Source organism: Typopeltis vanoorti, chromosome 5 (assembly GCF_054136105.1).
Source record: "Typopeltis vanoorti isolate ZY-2024b chromosome 5, IOZ_Tvanoo_1.0, whole genome shotgun sequence".
Classification (NCBI taxonomy): domain Eukaryota; kingdom Metazoa; phylum Arthropoda; class Arachnida; order Uropygi; family Thelyphonidae; genus Typopeltis; species Typopeltis vanoorti.
The window spans coordinates 95,037,948-95,050,973 of record NC_143553.1 but is presented as its reverse complement, the minus strand read 5'-3'; the positions used below and the strand labels follow the sequence as shown (position 1 = coordinate 95,050,973).

Sequence of the window (13,026 nt, the reverse complement as noted above, 5' to 3'; positions counted from 1 at the left end):
ATGCAAAATATATCCTACACGTTCTTATGCCTATAATCTCAGTAATTTCACACACTCTGACTTGACGGTCATCCAATACCATATCGTGCACTTCAATGATTTCTGGTGTTGTTACACTTTTTGGACATCCTTCACGTGGATCATCTTCAAGGCTGGTATGGCCACATTTAAACTCGCCAGCCCATTTCTTAATTGTCAAAAACGAAGGAGAAGAGTGCCCATAAATTTTTATGAACTTTGAATGAATTTCTTTTGCCTTTAAACCTTCTTTCACAAAGAATTTTATAACTGCACTCAATTTTATCCATTTCAAGGGATACAGACAACACTTTTGCTTCAGACAGCTGCATAAAATAAACTACTTGACAGAATGACTTGCAATTTCACACGGATGCTTATGACAGATGTACCAACCTACAAAAAAAAAAAATCTTGCCGACAGTGCTGCCATCTATAGTTGAGGCCGAGAACTTTTCAGACCACCCTCATATGAAGAAGAAAAAGACAAAATTAAAAACTTCAAAATTTTTAGATTATAAGCCTGATATATAGAACACTCAATCTGAATATTGTACAAAAAGAAATATATGCTTGAAAATATACAATACTTTAGCAGTGAAATTTTGGCAATAAACAAACAAGATAAACAAAGAATAAAAACAAGTGAAATGAGATTCATGAGAAGAACTGCAAAATAAACATTACTAGACCAAAAAAGGAAGAAATATTTTAAAAGAACTAAAAACAAAATCAACAGAAGAAAAACAAAACAATTATAAACAAAATTGGATAGAACATGTAAACCAAATGGTCAACAGCTGATACCCTAAACAAATAATGAAATATAAACCAATTGGAAAGAGAAGGCCGGATAGACCTCAAAAAAGGATATTAGATGGATAATAAGACCGGAACCAACCAATATGATCTATATCTATAATTAGTGTTATGATGTTGATGATAACACATAAGTGTTAAATACTGTTGTATATAATCCTTGACAAATATTTTTTCTAAATGATATAAAAATTTTTATATCATTTAGAAAATACTTGCAAGCTCTTGATTCTTTTTTTTTAATATATATTTTTTATAATCGACTATTGAACCCACACTATTTTCAGACATTAAAAAAAATATTGTATTAGGAACCACGAGATGGTGGCACTTGTTAGCCATCTCTTCACTGTGTACCAATTAAATTAGTGGTAGCCTTGGGCCAGCTATCTCTGATTGGCTACCAGTAGAGATTGAACTGCCCACTCAGTCTCCAAAAGTTAGATAAGGCTAAAACAGCCTTGCCTACTCCCTATACAGGAACATAAGGCGATAGCTGATATATTTTTTATGTTTGTTTTTTATATTCTTATATTTTATATCTGTTAGATTACCCCCATATAATGGAAGTTCTCTTCCATTATATGGGTGTAATCTAACAGATGATTGAAGAGGCTATAAAGAGGGCTCCCGTTTTGGACTGAATTTTTTTTTTTTTTTTTTTTGCAAAACAGAAAGTGGTTATATTCATGACAAGTATGATGCTTTACCAGTCAGCATTAAAAGAGTTATGTCACCAGATCTTGCACACTTAGTTGTAAAAGAGAAGACGGATATTTTTGGTACAGTGAACAGTAACAGAAAGAGTCTCCCAGAGGAATTTAAAAAAGATAAGCCTGAAAAAAAGTGAAATCAAAATCTGATGAATTAAAAAAAAAAAAAAAAAAAAAAATTTTTTTTTTTGGTACCACATAGATCAAAAAATTACCCAGTTGAAGGGTTAATAGAAAATAATTTCTTTCTGCAGTTTTTTAATCACTCTGCACTTGCCACATTTGTGACAATTAAATGATATTTGTTGAAATCTTTAATATTACAAAGAAATCGAAATAATTTCCCCCCAAACTACTAAATTCATTTCAAAATCTGCACTGATGCATAAAACAATTTTCATAGAATTTTCATCTATACGTGTTTCTAAAAAAATTTAAGAGTTAAGCCCTTCCTATCACTTCACATCTGAATCTCATTTGGTTAATTTTTAAAAAATTATGATTGTACATATTTAGGGTATTTCAATATTAAAACAAAGAATATTAAAATAAAAAAATCTGTCAAAAAAACAAAATCAGGTAAAAATATTTTCTTACATTTCCTTTTTTAGTTTCAAAATTTTCATTATGTACAAGTCTATCTTGAAGTATTCTATCGTCCTCTTTCTTAATTCTGGCTGCTGCTGACGCCCATTCATTATCATCACTTTCACCAGGAAAAAGACATAAACTGAATGCTCTAGCTCTTTGTGCTCTTAAAATAAATAAAAAAAATAAATAAATACCATTCTTGAAAACTCAAGAAAATTCTTACAATTATAAAAATATATTCTTTCTTGGCTCTCATAATTACACGTGTGTGCAATATGTAGGGTTTCTGTTCAGGGAATTCCTGGGAAAAACAGCTTGAGACTCGGGACCTTTCATAAATTTAAATTACAAAACTGAAATAGAAAAGTGTCGAATTTTTGTAATTTTTAATTTTAGTAAAATGAGTATTGTATCATATAGATTATTAAATCTGGAGCGTAGCAGCATAGAGCAAAAGATATGTGTTGCACGTGTCTACAAATAAGTCTTTTATTTTAGTGGATATTAGTAATTATTTTGTGAAATTTCGTGCAGGTTATTGTTTTAGAAAATGTTTTAATATATGACACCGATGTGTACAAGGAAAATAATGGCCAAGTTTAGCATGAGGGATCTAGTACGATGTAGTGTATGTTATATGTATGCATTGCCAAGAGTGAACGGGTTGTAGTACGAAAGTGTGAACAGAGAGAGAAATTTGTCATAAATGTTTCATGTGCCAGTTCAAGAAATGTGAGTCATGTATAAAGCAGGAAAATTAATTCACAAATGTTAATGATGTAAGAAAGAATAACAAAAGTGGTCTGGTGAATGCAGAAGTTGTGAATGATGCTGCTCGGAATGAGAGCGTGTAAGAAGTAGTCATTGAAGTGACAGTAAGGAGTGAATTAGCATGTTTACATTGCATCCTTCACAGGAACTAGAGCAACTGGAGAAATTACTGTCATGTGGTACAGCAGGTGGGAGAATGAAAAAACTGCAAATAAGTCATCAAATCTATATGAAGATTTGATGATAAGAGGTGTACTTAATGAGCAATTGACAAAAGCATGTTTCAGGTGTGAAAATCAAGGATGTTAGTGATGTTGTTAGTTTGCAAAAGGGAGAAATGAAACTGATGATTGTTATAGCAGGAACAAATAATTTGAAAGGGGAGAAATATGCAATGAGGGAAGATATGAAAGAGTTGTTGCAAGATATAAAAATGAAGAGTAATGAAGTAAAAATTGACAGTTTATTGATGTATGGACTGAATTTGAAGGACGAAAGGATTTATATATGCCTGACATTTAAATGGTTTTGCCATTAGATGTTTGGATAAAGTGTTGTTTAGTGAGAGTAAGTGCAAAACCAGGGAAACTAGAGATATTAGGGAGAACGCAATCAAGCATGTGTCTCTGGCCACCCATGTGATAAATGAGTATATGTACAGAAATGATTATGCAATGCTGAATGCGATTTCACATGTTTCTGATTCAAATAGGTTGGTGATGGCATTACACAAGGGTAATTGTGAGTACAAGGGGATGCTGAAATGCATGTACATGAATGCAAGAAGTATCAGAAATAAAGGTGTGAAGGTTTGAGATATTAGAAATAAGGGCATGAAGTTTTTAGCATTGGTAAGCTCAACTTGACTAAAAATTATAAGCGTCAGTGAGACCTTCTTGATTGAAACAGATATAGTTAGTTTTTTAGATATATTTATACAGTTTATCTTGTATTTTCAGAGAGGATAGAAGAAGAAGCAGAACAGGAAGTGGGGTATTGCTGATAATAGCTGCAGAATTACAACGAACAAAATTAGAAGTTAGAAGATTTTAGGTCTGAGGGAGATGGTTCATTCGAGGCTGTCTGGTGTGAGATAGAGACAAATATGACAAAATATGTTGTTGGGTACTGCTATTGGGGGGTGGGGGGTCCACAAGATGTAGATGCCATGTATTGGCAGTTTGCACAATGAGTGTAGGCTGAGCAATTATTATGGGAGACTAACTATGGGGACATAGATTGGAGGAAGGAAATGAGACGTGGCAAGATGGAAGTGGAATTTATACAGTTAAGGATAATTACATGAAACAACATAGAGGGGCCAAGGGGTTTGAGAGTGTTGGATTTGATAACAGCATCAGAAGATATATCTATAACCAAAACAAACACTCTGCCTCCAATTGCAATCTTGTTCTGAGAAATTGCCAAATATGGGAAATTCTCTGTCAAAAAAGGGTTGATGTTGAACTATAAAGCTGGTAATTATGATAGATTTAGGAGAAGCTACAGAGAAAGAATGTCAGTAGTGCACGGGAAGGGTCAGAGATTATTTGAGAGAAGCAGTATCAGATTGAATACCCAAGGTCAGGAGGAGAAACCAAGTGGGAATTAAGTGGATGAGTACAGTTATAAAGCAAGAGCTGCAAAAACACTGTGGAAGGAATATATATAAAAAGATGTTCAAGCATGCTCATGAGCAGTACAAAGTGCAAGCAAAAGTGACTAGTTTGGCATGAAAGGCCAATTCAGATCATGAAAGAAAATTAGCTAAGTAGGACAAAGTAAACCCAAGAGTTTTTTATTATGTGGATAAAAACAAAAATAACTATGGTAGGATGTTGGCCCTTTTAGAATTTGTACTGTATTGAATATACATGTAATAAAATATTAAAATCTTTTATGATTATATTTCTAATGTTCACAAAAAATATTTAACAAACACAGGGTTTAAATGTGTACAATTAGAAGTGTAAATGCTCATTTCTGAATACATTTATACATACAAATTACATATAAATAATTCCATCTGTGAATAAAACAACTCTCAATACGTACAAGTAGCTTGCTCTCATTTGTATCAGATTTCTGATATTGTTCAGAAATCTGATACAGATCGTATCAGATTTAACTTAAGTTTACAACAACTACTAGTATTAAACATGAAACTTTATGAATGAATTAAGAGCTGTGAAACAAAAATTTTAAATTTGATAGATTGCCATATGAAGCTGGTAGTTAAACTGATATGGATGAAGATGGATACTAGATTAAAATGTGCAGGATTGGAGACAGGCTGTCTGATAGTATCAGTAGCAAGTTGTGGATGAGAGTGATATCCAGGAAGAAGAAGAAAGTCACTAAAAGTGTTTAACTTGTATGTCAATGATACTGAAAAGGTGTTAATAGTGATATGCAATTGTTTACAGATGATTCAAAGTTGAAAAGAATTATGAAGATTAGAGAAGAAGATGTGTCTTTGCAAGAAGTCTTGAATAAACTGGATGAATGTGCAAGTGAGTAGGTTTGCCAGTTCACTGTTGCAATGTGTAAGGTTTTCAAATTTGGGAAACAAAGATAGGATGCAGAGTACACAATTAGTGGGAATATCTTAGAAGAGGAGGAGGAGGAGATTAGGGATCTAGGAGTTGTGGTGGATAAGCACCTAAAACTAAGGAGATAAGGCTAAAATTGTGAGGACAGCACAATGAATTATGACAATGATGTGGAGGACACTGACATGTACTAGTATGAGTTATTGCTCCACTGCATAGGATCTTGATCAGGCCTCTGCACAGATTTAGTCACCTTGTTTCAAAATAATCAAGAGATATTAAAAAGAAGAATGACTAAGGTATTTATGGTCTCTGGAATGTCAAGTATGAACATCTTTATTGAAGAAAGGCAATTTGCAGAGTGTAGTAGACAACAGGAAGTGGGGGGAGGGGGGAAGAGTGATATGTTTGAGACATAAAAATTGGTAAAACCTCATCTACACCCAGATTAGTGTAGATGAGGTTTTTCAGAGAATGGAGAAGACCAAAGGAGAATAAGAGGCCAACCTTTGAAAGGGATAAGTTTTTTTTTTTTTTTTTGCACTGTGAGTGGTGGATGTTTGGAATACATTACCTGAGAAAGCAGTAAGTGGAAACAGTAAATGCATTTATGGCCCATGATATGATGAGTTATACATGTGATAGTGGCACTTTCCACAATATTATTATTGTTGTTATTGATAGTAGCACTTTCCACATATATTATCATTAATAGCACTCATTAGGGTAAAAAATGACAAAACTTCACAACTTACAGAAAGGCTAATATTAGTGATTTTCTCAATGAAGAGCAAACATCCTAACAAATATATGCTGTAGTTTCATTTTAGAATAATGAAAGAATGGCTTTTTTCCTTTCTCCTTTGAAAATCTCAAAGTAAAAAGAAAAAAAGTCAAGTATTCTGAGTTTTAATTTCTAATAAAAGTAAGAAAAGATGTATTGCACTATTTGTGAGATGCAAACTAATCTGCTACATTAACAGCAGGGCACATTTACTATTAATCCAAGAAGGGTTCACAATTGGAATTTTCTGTCTATAATAATAATAAACATTATAATTTTCTTGTTAGATAATTTATACTGTTAGAATAAACATATGATCATGACAGAAGACAAAAACTGTATATGGTACATTTTCTGACATGGAAAATGATGTGTTGTGGAAAAGTTTATATATTTATTTTAAAGAATGAAAAATAAGTAATCTGATCTGTGCTGATGAATTAATGCTAACAAATTAATATTTAATACTTTAATATTAGTTTACGTTGTAATTTCCTTAAAAAAATACAGTTATGAATAGCTAATGTATGAGCCTTACCACCAGACAAAAACTGTGGTGTAAAGACTTTCCATTTAAACCAAATTGAATTTGTTTATTAGCATTTCGAAAAGAGAATCAGGATATGTATTATCAAAAAAAATAAATCAGGTAGAAAGATTCTTCTCATCTTCCCTCAATGCAAATAGACTGAATAGCCTATCACAGTCATGTAATTGGCATCACAGAAACCTAAATAATACCGTGACAAGGCAGTTAATCCTATATGCATAACCTATATGCAAAGTGTATGCATGTGAACTGCATGTAGACTGGGTATTGTGTGTTATGGGGATAAAAAATCATGCAGATCAACCTTCAGATAAAAAAACCCTTATAAAGGTACTAGGATGCAAAAAAAAACTAGGCAGAATTTGAACTTAGATCTTCCAATCAAAGGTGCTGTATTAATGAGTAAACAGCAAAGGGATTTGTTTCTGAGAGAAATGACACATTAATTCCAAAAGTAAAAAATAAGAATACACCATTGATAGCAAAATGGTAAAATAATAAAATTTAATACAAATACTTACTTGTTTAACATACTTTTACAAAGTGTTACAAATCACCATACACAAAAAAACATAAAATAATAAAGCTACTAATTTTTTCCCTACGCTATGTGTGCCTTTCTTTACCAAATACACATATCTAAGCAAAAGTATAAAAAACACTTATAAATGAAGGGATGAAAACTTAAAATTTTCATTACCTTTCTTCAATCATTTCAGAAAATGTTTTGGTTTTTTTCTGTTGTAACCATAGCTGCTCCTCTTGTTCAATCTGTCGCATTTCTTCTTGTCTCCTAATTACATGCTCTGAAAGCTTCCGTCGCCTTGATTTCCAATTGTCCAAATTCTATTATCAAAATAATTATTTATATGAAATACAACAATTTTAAAGCAAAATTATAGAAATTAACTTTAAAGTATAACAATATTTAAAAATGAATAAATACATTCTTTTGCTAAAAACAGCCCATAAAGTTTATGCTTATGTTGCAAAATTGACAATTTTCATTTAATTAATACAGTAAATTGCTACATGAATTAAATTGCCATATTTAAAATTGCCAAAGGACTGAAAAGGAAATTCATTCTAAAAAACTTGATTATATGGGCTATTGAATAAACAAATGAATGAATTTGGCAATTTTAAACTTTCAACCTATATTCTTAAGTTTTTTAGAATTTATATGCCAAATATAGCTGTAGCATTATTATAATTTTCTACTATTTTGCATAATTTAGATACTAAAGATGTGATTTAAACAAAAATATGGATTTTTATGCAATGTCACAAAACACACACACAAAATATGGGAAAAAATGTATTTCCTAAGGTGTTATTAACAACTTAATTATCATTACACCTTTGGCATTCTGTTTGAATTTATAATAATATGAAGTATCCCAATCCCTAGGTCGTCCAGCTAAATAAGCAACTACATAGCAAAATAAAAAGATATTCCAGCACAACTAAAGCACCTATCATTTCATTACAGAAAAATGAAAGGTATTAGAGTTTACAAAAGCTACTGTTCTCCAATAAGAGAATCAAGAAAATCATGAGTCGTAAGTCATGTGAGTGATGTCACTGGAACTGATGCTATTGGTTTACGAAGGTGTTCTTTTTTTGATGATTGGAACGATGATGTGTTAATTGTGTGAATGCTGGTTTTTATTATTATTTCTTGTTATTCCTATGTGGTTTTCTCTTAGAGTGTGCATGGGGTAATAGGTTCGTTCGATTGTTCTGTTATTTATTATTATGGGCAACTCCAAGGAGTCCTTAGACTCATCGAGGGAGGCCCTAAACATCATGTCAAGAACAACTATTCAACATCCACAGAGTATCTATCATACTTTGCCTTGAACTCATTCACAGTCATGGCACCCACAACAGACTCTGGCAGCTCATTTCACTCATTCACCACTCGCCAAGTAAAAAACCTAGTTCTAACACCCTTGCTAACCACACTCTTGCCCAGTTTCCATGGATGACCCCTAGTCCTGTTCTGAAAAATATCCTCTGAATTAATCTTATAGAAACCCTTTAGTAATTTGAATTTCTCAATTGTATCACCCCTTTTCCACCTATCAATCAATTTCTGCAACCCACAAATCTTCAACCCGTTCTCATAAGGTTCGTTCCATAGACCTGCTATCATCTTGGTCACTCACCTCTGGATCCTCTCCACCTCCTCCCCATCAAGAAGAAACCCTGGCGCCCAGATCTGGGCACAGTAGTCAAGATGGGGTCTTATCAAGGCTCGATACAGAGGAACAATAGCTTGCTTGTCTCTGCTGGTCAAAGTATTCTTCAGTAACCAAGTGATTTGAGAGCTGATTTAGTCACTTTTGCAATGTGCCCCCTAAACTTCAACTCCCTATAATATTTGTGAGTGGAGTTTGTTAATTTTTATTATGGCAGTGTGTTGCTGTTTTTTTTATAATGTCTGTTTCATTCTGATTGTGCTTCTGTCATAGTTTGGTGGGAGTTTATTTTTTTTTGTAAATGGCTTCCTCATTTTTTTATATTTTTTATTAATTTTTTTTTTTTTTTTGCCTGAGATGATTATTTGTCCCTCCCACCACCTTTTTTTTTTTTTTTTTTTTTGTTTATCATGAAGTATTTGTGTTACTTCTGTAGGCATTTTGTTTTTACTGGGGCAGTATATTGGCTTCAATAGCTAAAAGGTCAAGTTGAAGGCCACAGGTCTTTAGTTCTTGGTACTCATGTTTTTGGTGCTTGTTTGTGGTGGAATGTATACTAGTTTCACTGAATTTACACAATTAGCCTGGTTCTTGAAAACCATATGCCAGAGGTGTTTGGTTCTCAACACCAATGTTTCATGTTTTTTCTTTTAAAACTGGTGTAGGGCATTTCTGCTTGTGATGGAATCATGTTAGTTTAATGACTTTAAAAGGTGAGGTTAGCTTAAGAGGGCTGTAGGCTAAAGATGTCTGGTAGCATGTTGATTTCTTGGTACACAAACTTCTAGTATCATTGTCATTAAACATATCATATCAAAATATGACATTAGCATTTTTATGTTATTTTTATTTCTGATATGTTTCTAATTTGGTGTTTTTGTTTCAACTTCCTATAATAAACTGTGTGTGCAAGTAAGTTTGAAAATCTTATCTTCATCCTTTTTGATATCTGCATAATCAGGGCTGGCTGGAGGTTTTGTAGGGCCTCAGGAAAAAGTTATTAGTGGGGGCTCCCTCATATTTGCAGGCACCTTTTATCATTGCCGGTACCAGCAATGATAAAAGGACAAAGAATCGATATAAATTTAATTAAAATTCTTCCCATATCAATACATCTCTGAAACATCAAAAATTCTATTATCAAATTTTCTTAGAAATTTGAACGTGCAGGACCCCCCCTGGACGTGGGGCCTTTGGTCTGTGCATAATTCAAGATTGTTTTTTCCAGTACTTGTCAATATCATTAGTAATGTTGATGGTGTTTCTCTTCATTTGTTGGTGCTCATTTTGTCTTCTTTATGTTGGGATTGCATTTTTTAAAAGTTTTTTTTGACTGTTATGTTTATTCTTTGGATTTTCTTGACATTTTACCTGTTTTAGCAGAAAACAAACATTGCATATTGTTTTTATTATTGGTGCTTATTTTGTTAATTTGAAATCTGCTCACTAACACCTTTTTAGGAAGTAGGCGAGGCCATTTTAGCCCAATCTAACTTTCAGAGGCTGAGTGGTAGCCAATTCAGAGATAGCTGGCCCAAGACTATCTTTAAGCAGCATCCAGTGAAGAGATGACAGATAAGCACTTCCATCTCATCTTCTGTAACAGTATATTATTTGTTTAAAATAATATAAGTTCTACAGTTGATTTTCTTGAGTTTATGGAAAGTAAAACCGAAGTTTTGGTAGAAAAATCCAACTGCCCATGCCAGAGATCGAATAATGTGGGAGCCAGCTGAAGAAAGGCTTCGAAAAAGTTCCTCTAGTTGGCAACTAGAATTGCAATTAGGTCATTCTTTGGGTGGCCTAGTACCATGGATGCAAATGCCACTTCCACTATGCTGCACAGACCTAGTATTAATGTTATTATATTCTGAAAGTTTTTTACCTTGGGTATATATTATGTTAAAGATACCAAACAATTTTAAGCTAGGTTTTTTTTTTTTTTTTTTTTATTTTTTATTTTTTTTTAGGTCTGGCTCCCACTGACGAGACCTCAATAAAGGTCGAAACCGGTATGGGTAGTGACCATTACCTTAATGCATAGCATCATACATTTCTGCAAGGAAATGTGCTTTGCATTAGGGGAAAATTCAAAGGAAAGTGATCAGGGCTTGCTCCACCTTTGCCACAAGTTGCACTACATGCAGCCACAAACTTGACTTACTTGGGGGGGGGGGAACATTAACTTATACAATTGCTTGGTATCTTTAATGTTATTATATTCTTTTTATTATTGCCGTTTGCTTTGTTAACATTATTATACTTTATTATTATTATTGCATGTTTTGGTATAGTATGTTGTGTAGTGTTTTTTCCTTATTTTTATTAAAGTCCACCCCGACCCCCAGCTTGATGTTTTCTTATCTGCATCATATTTTCTTATCACCTTAGTGCAATGTTGTGATTAACACAACTTCCAGTGACATCAATCACACAACACACATACATACATATATATATATATATATATATATCATGGTTTTGTTGATTTATTAGTTATCCAAGAGCATGCAATAGCTGATATATGCTTGTACAAATGAAATTCCAGGCATAAGAGGATCCCTTTACATTTAAAACTTATGCAAAAGCATTATAATATGCTATACTAATTTAACTTTTCACTTTGCACACTATCTAAAAACAGAGAATGGCTGTTAGAGATTATTTGTAATGAATTAAAACACAAAATGAATATTGCTTCTTTAATGAGATGTAAGTTGGTATAATAAACTATAATATAAAAACATATAAATTACACAGAGATGAATATAAGTAATCTTTTGTGTATTATAAGAGAATGTGAAATGCTAGTTAAGTGTTCTTTGCAAAAAAAAAAAATAAATAAAATAAATAAATAAATGCAATACAATTGTCATAAAAGAATGAAAAAATTTTGTAATGACTTCAAGTTCTTTTCTGACAGAAATTCACATATACTGAACATGACAGAAAATTTATCAACACATAACTACATTATGAATGAATAATTAATCTACGTAGGCTGTTCAATAAGTTATAAGACTATATTTATACAGAAAACAGATTACCTTTAATCGTCATCATTTACATGGTCTTTTTCGAAGTAACTACCATGAGACGTGATGCATTTGTCCCAACGTTGCATCCACTTCTTAAACACATGTGAAAGTCCTTTTCTTGAGAGTTCTTTCAAAACCGCCTACGCAGCTTTTACACATGCTTTGTTGCTTTCGAAATGGCAGCCTCTTAGTGGTTTCTTGAGCTGAGGAAACAGCCAGAAATTGCACGGTGCAAGATCAGGACTGTATGGAGGGTGTGGTAGGATATCTATGTTGTTCTTCTGCAAAACGTCCACTATACAACCAGCAATATGTGGCCTTGCATTATCGTGGTGCAATAAGAAGCCATTCTTCAGCAATGGATGCTTCCTTTTGACGTGCTTTACCATTGTCTGTACAACATCCGCATAGTATGAGCCGTTTACAGTATTCCCGGGTTCTACAGCGTGTTGGTAAACAATGCCTTTGTAGTCAAAAAACATTATGGTCATAACTTTACCAGCCAATTTTACAGTTTTTGCTTTCTTGGGGGTAGGCAAAGATGGATGCTTCCATTCACTGCTTTGTTGTTTCATTGTTGGGTCATAGTGATACAACCAAGCTTCATCTGCTGTAATGATGCGTTTTAAGAAGTTGTTGCCTTCTTGTTCCAGTCTTTCTTTCCATTCTGCTGTGCACACATCCACTCAATGCTGCATTTGCTCCGGTGTCAAGAGTTTGGGAATCCATCGGGCACAAACACGTTTCAGTCCCAAATGTTCAGCCATGATTGAGTGAACACTTCCCACAGAAATATTCAGGACAACATGCAGCTGGCATACTGTAATTCTGCGATCCTCCTTGATGATAATCACTGCTGTGTTGATCATTGTCTCTGTGATGGACGTTGAAGGTCTTCCCTCACATTCAAGATCTTCCACATTTTGCCTTCCTTCCTTAAAAGTTTTATGCCAGTGAAAAACACTTGCCCTCGACATTGCTTCATC

General features: G+C 33.2%; 1 protein-coding gene across 5 annotated transcripts in view; it reads right to left on the bottom strand.

The window, feature by feature from the left end:
- Nucleotides 1–13,026, bottom strand: part of LOC150106665 (uncharacterized) — a 272,404-nt gene that overhangs the window by 149,367 nt on the left and 110,011 nt on the right. For all 5 annotated transcript variants that reach the window (XM_090393265.1, XM_090393267.1, XM_090393264.1 and 2 more), the window contains 2 exons: nucleotides 7,499–7,644; nucleotides 2,148–2,304 (listed from right to left, as the gene is read on the bottom strand). In XM_090393265.1, the coding sequence (XP_090249391.1) occupies nucleotides 2,148–2,304; nucleotides 7,499–7,644 (303 nt within the window). The remainder of the gene's footprint in view (nucleotides 1–2,147; nucleotides 2,305–7,498; nucleotides 7,645–13,026) is intronic.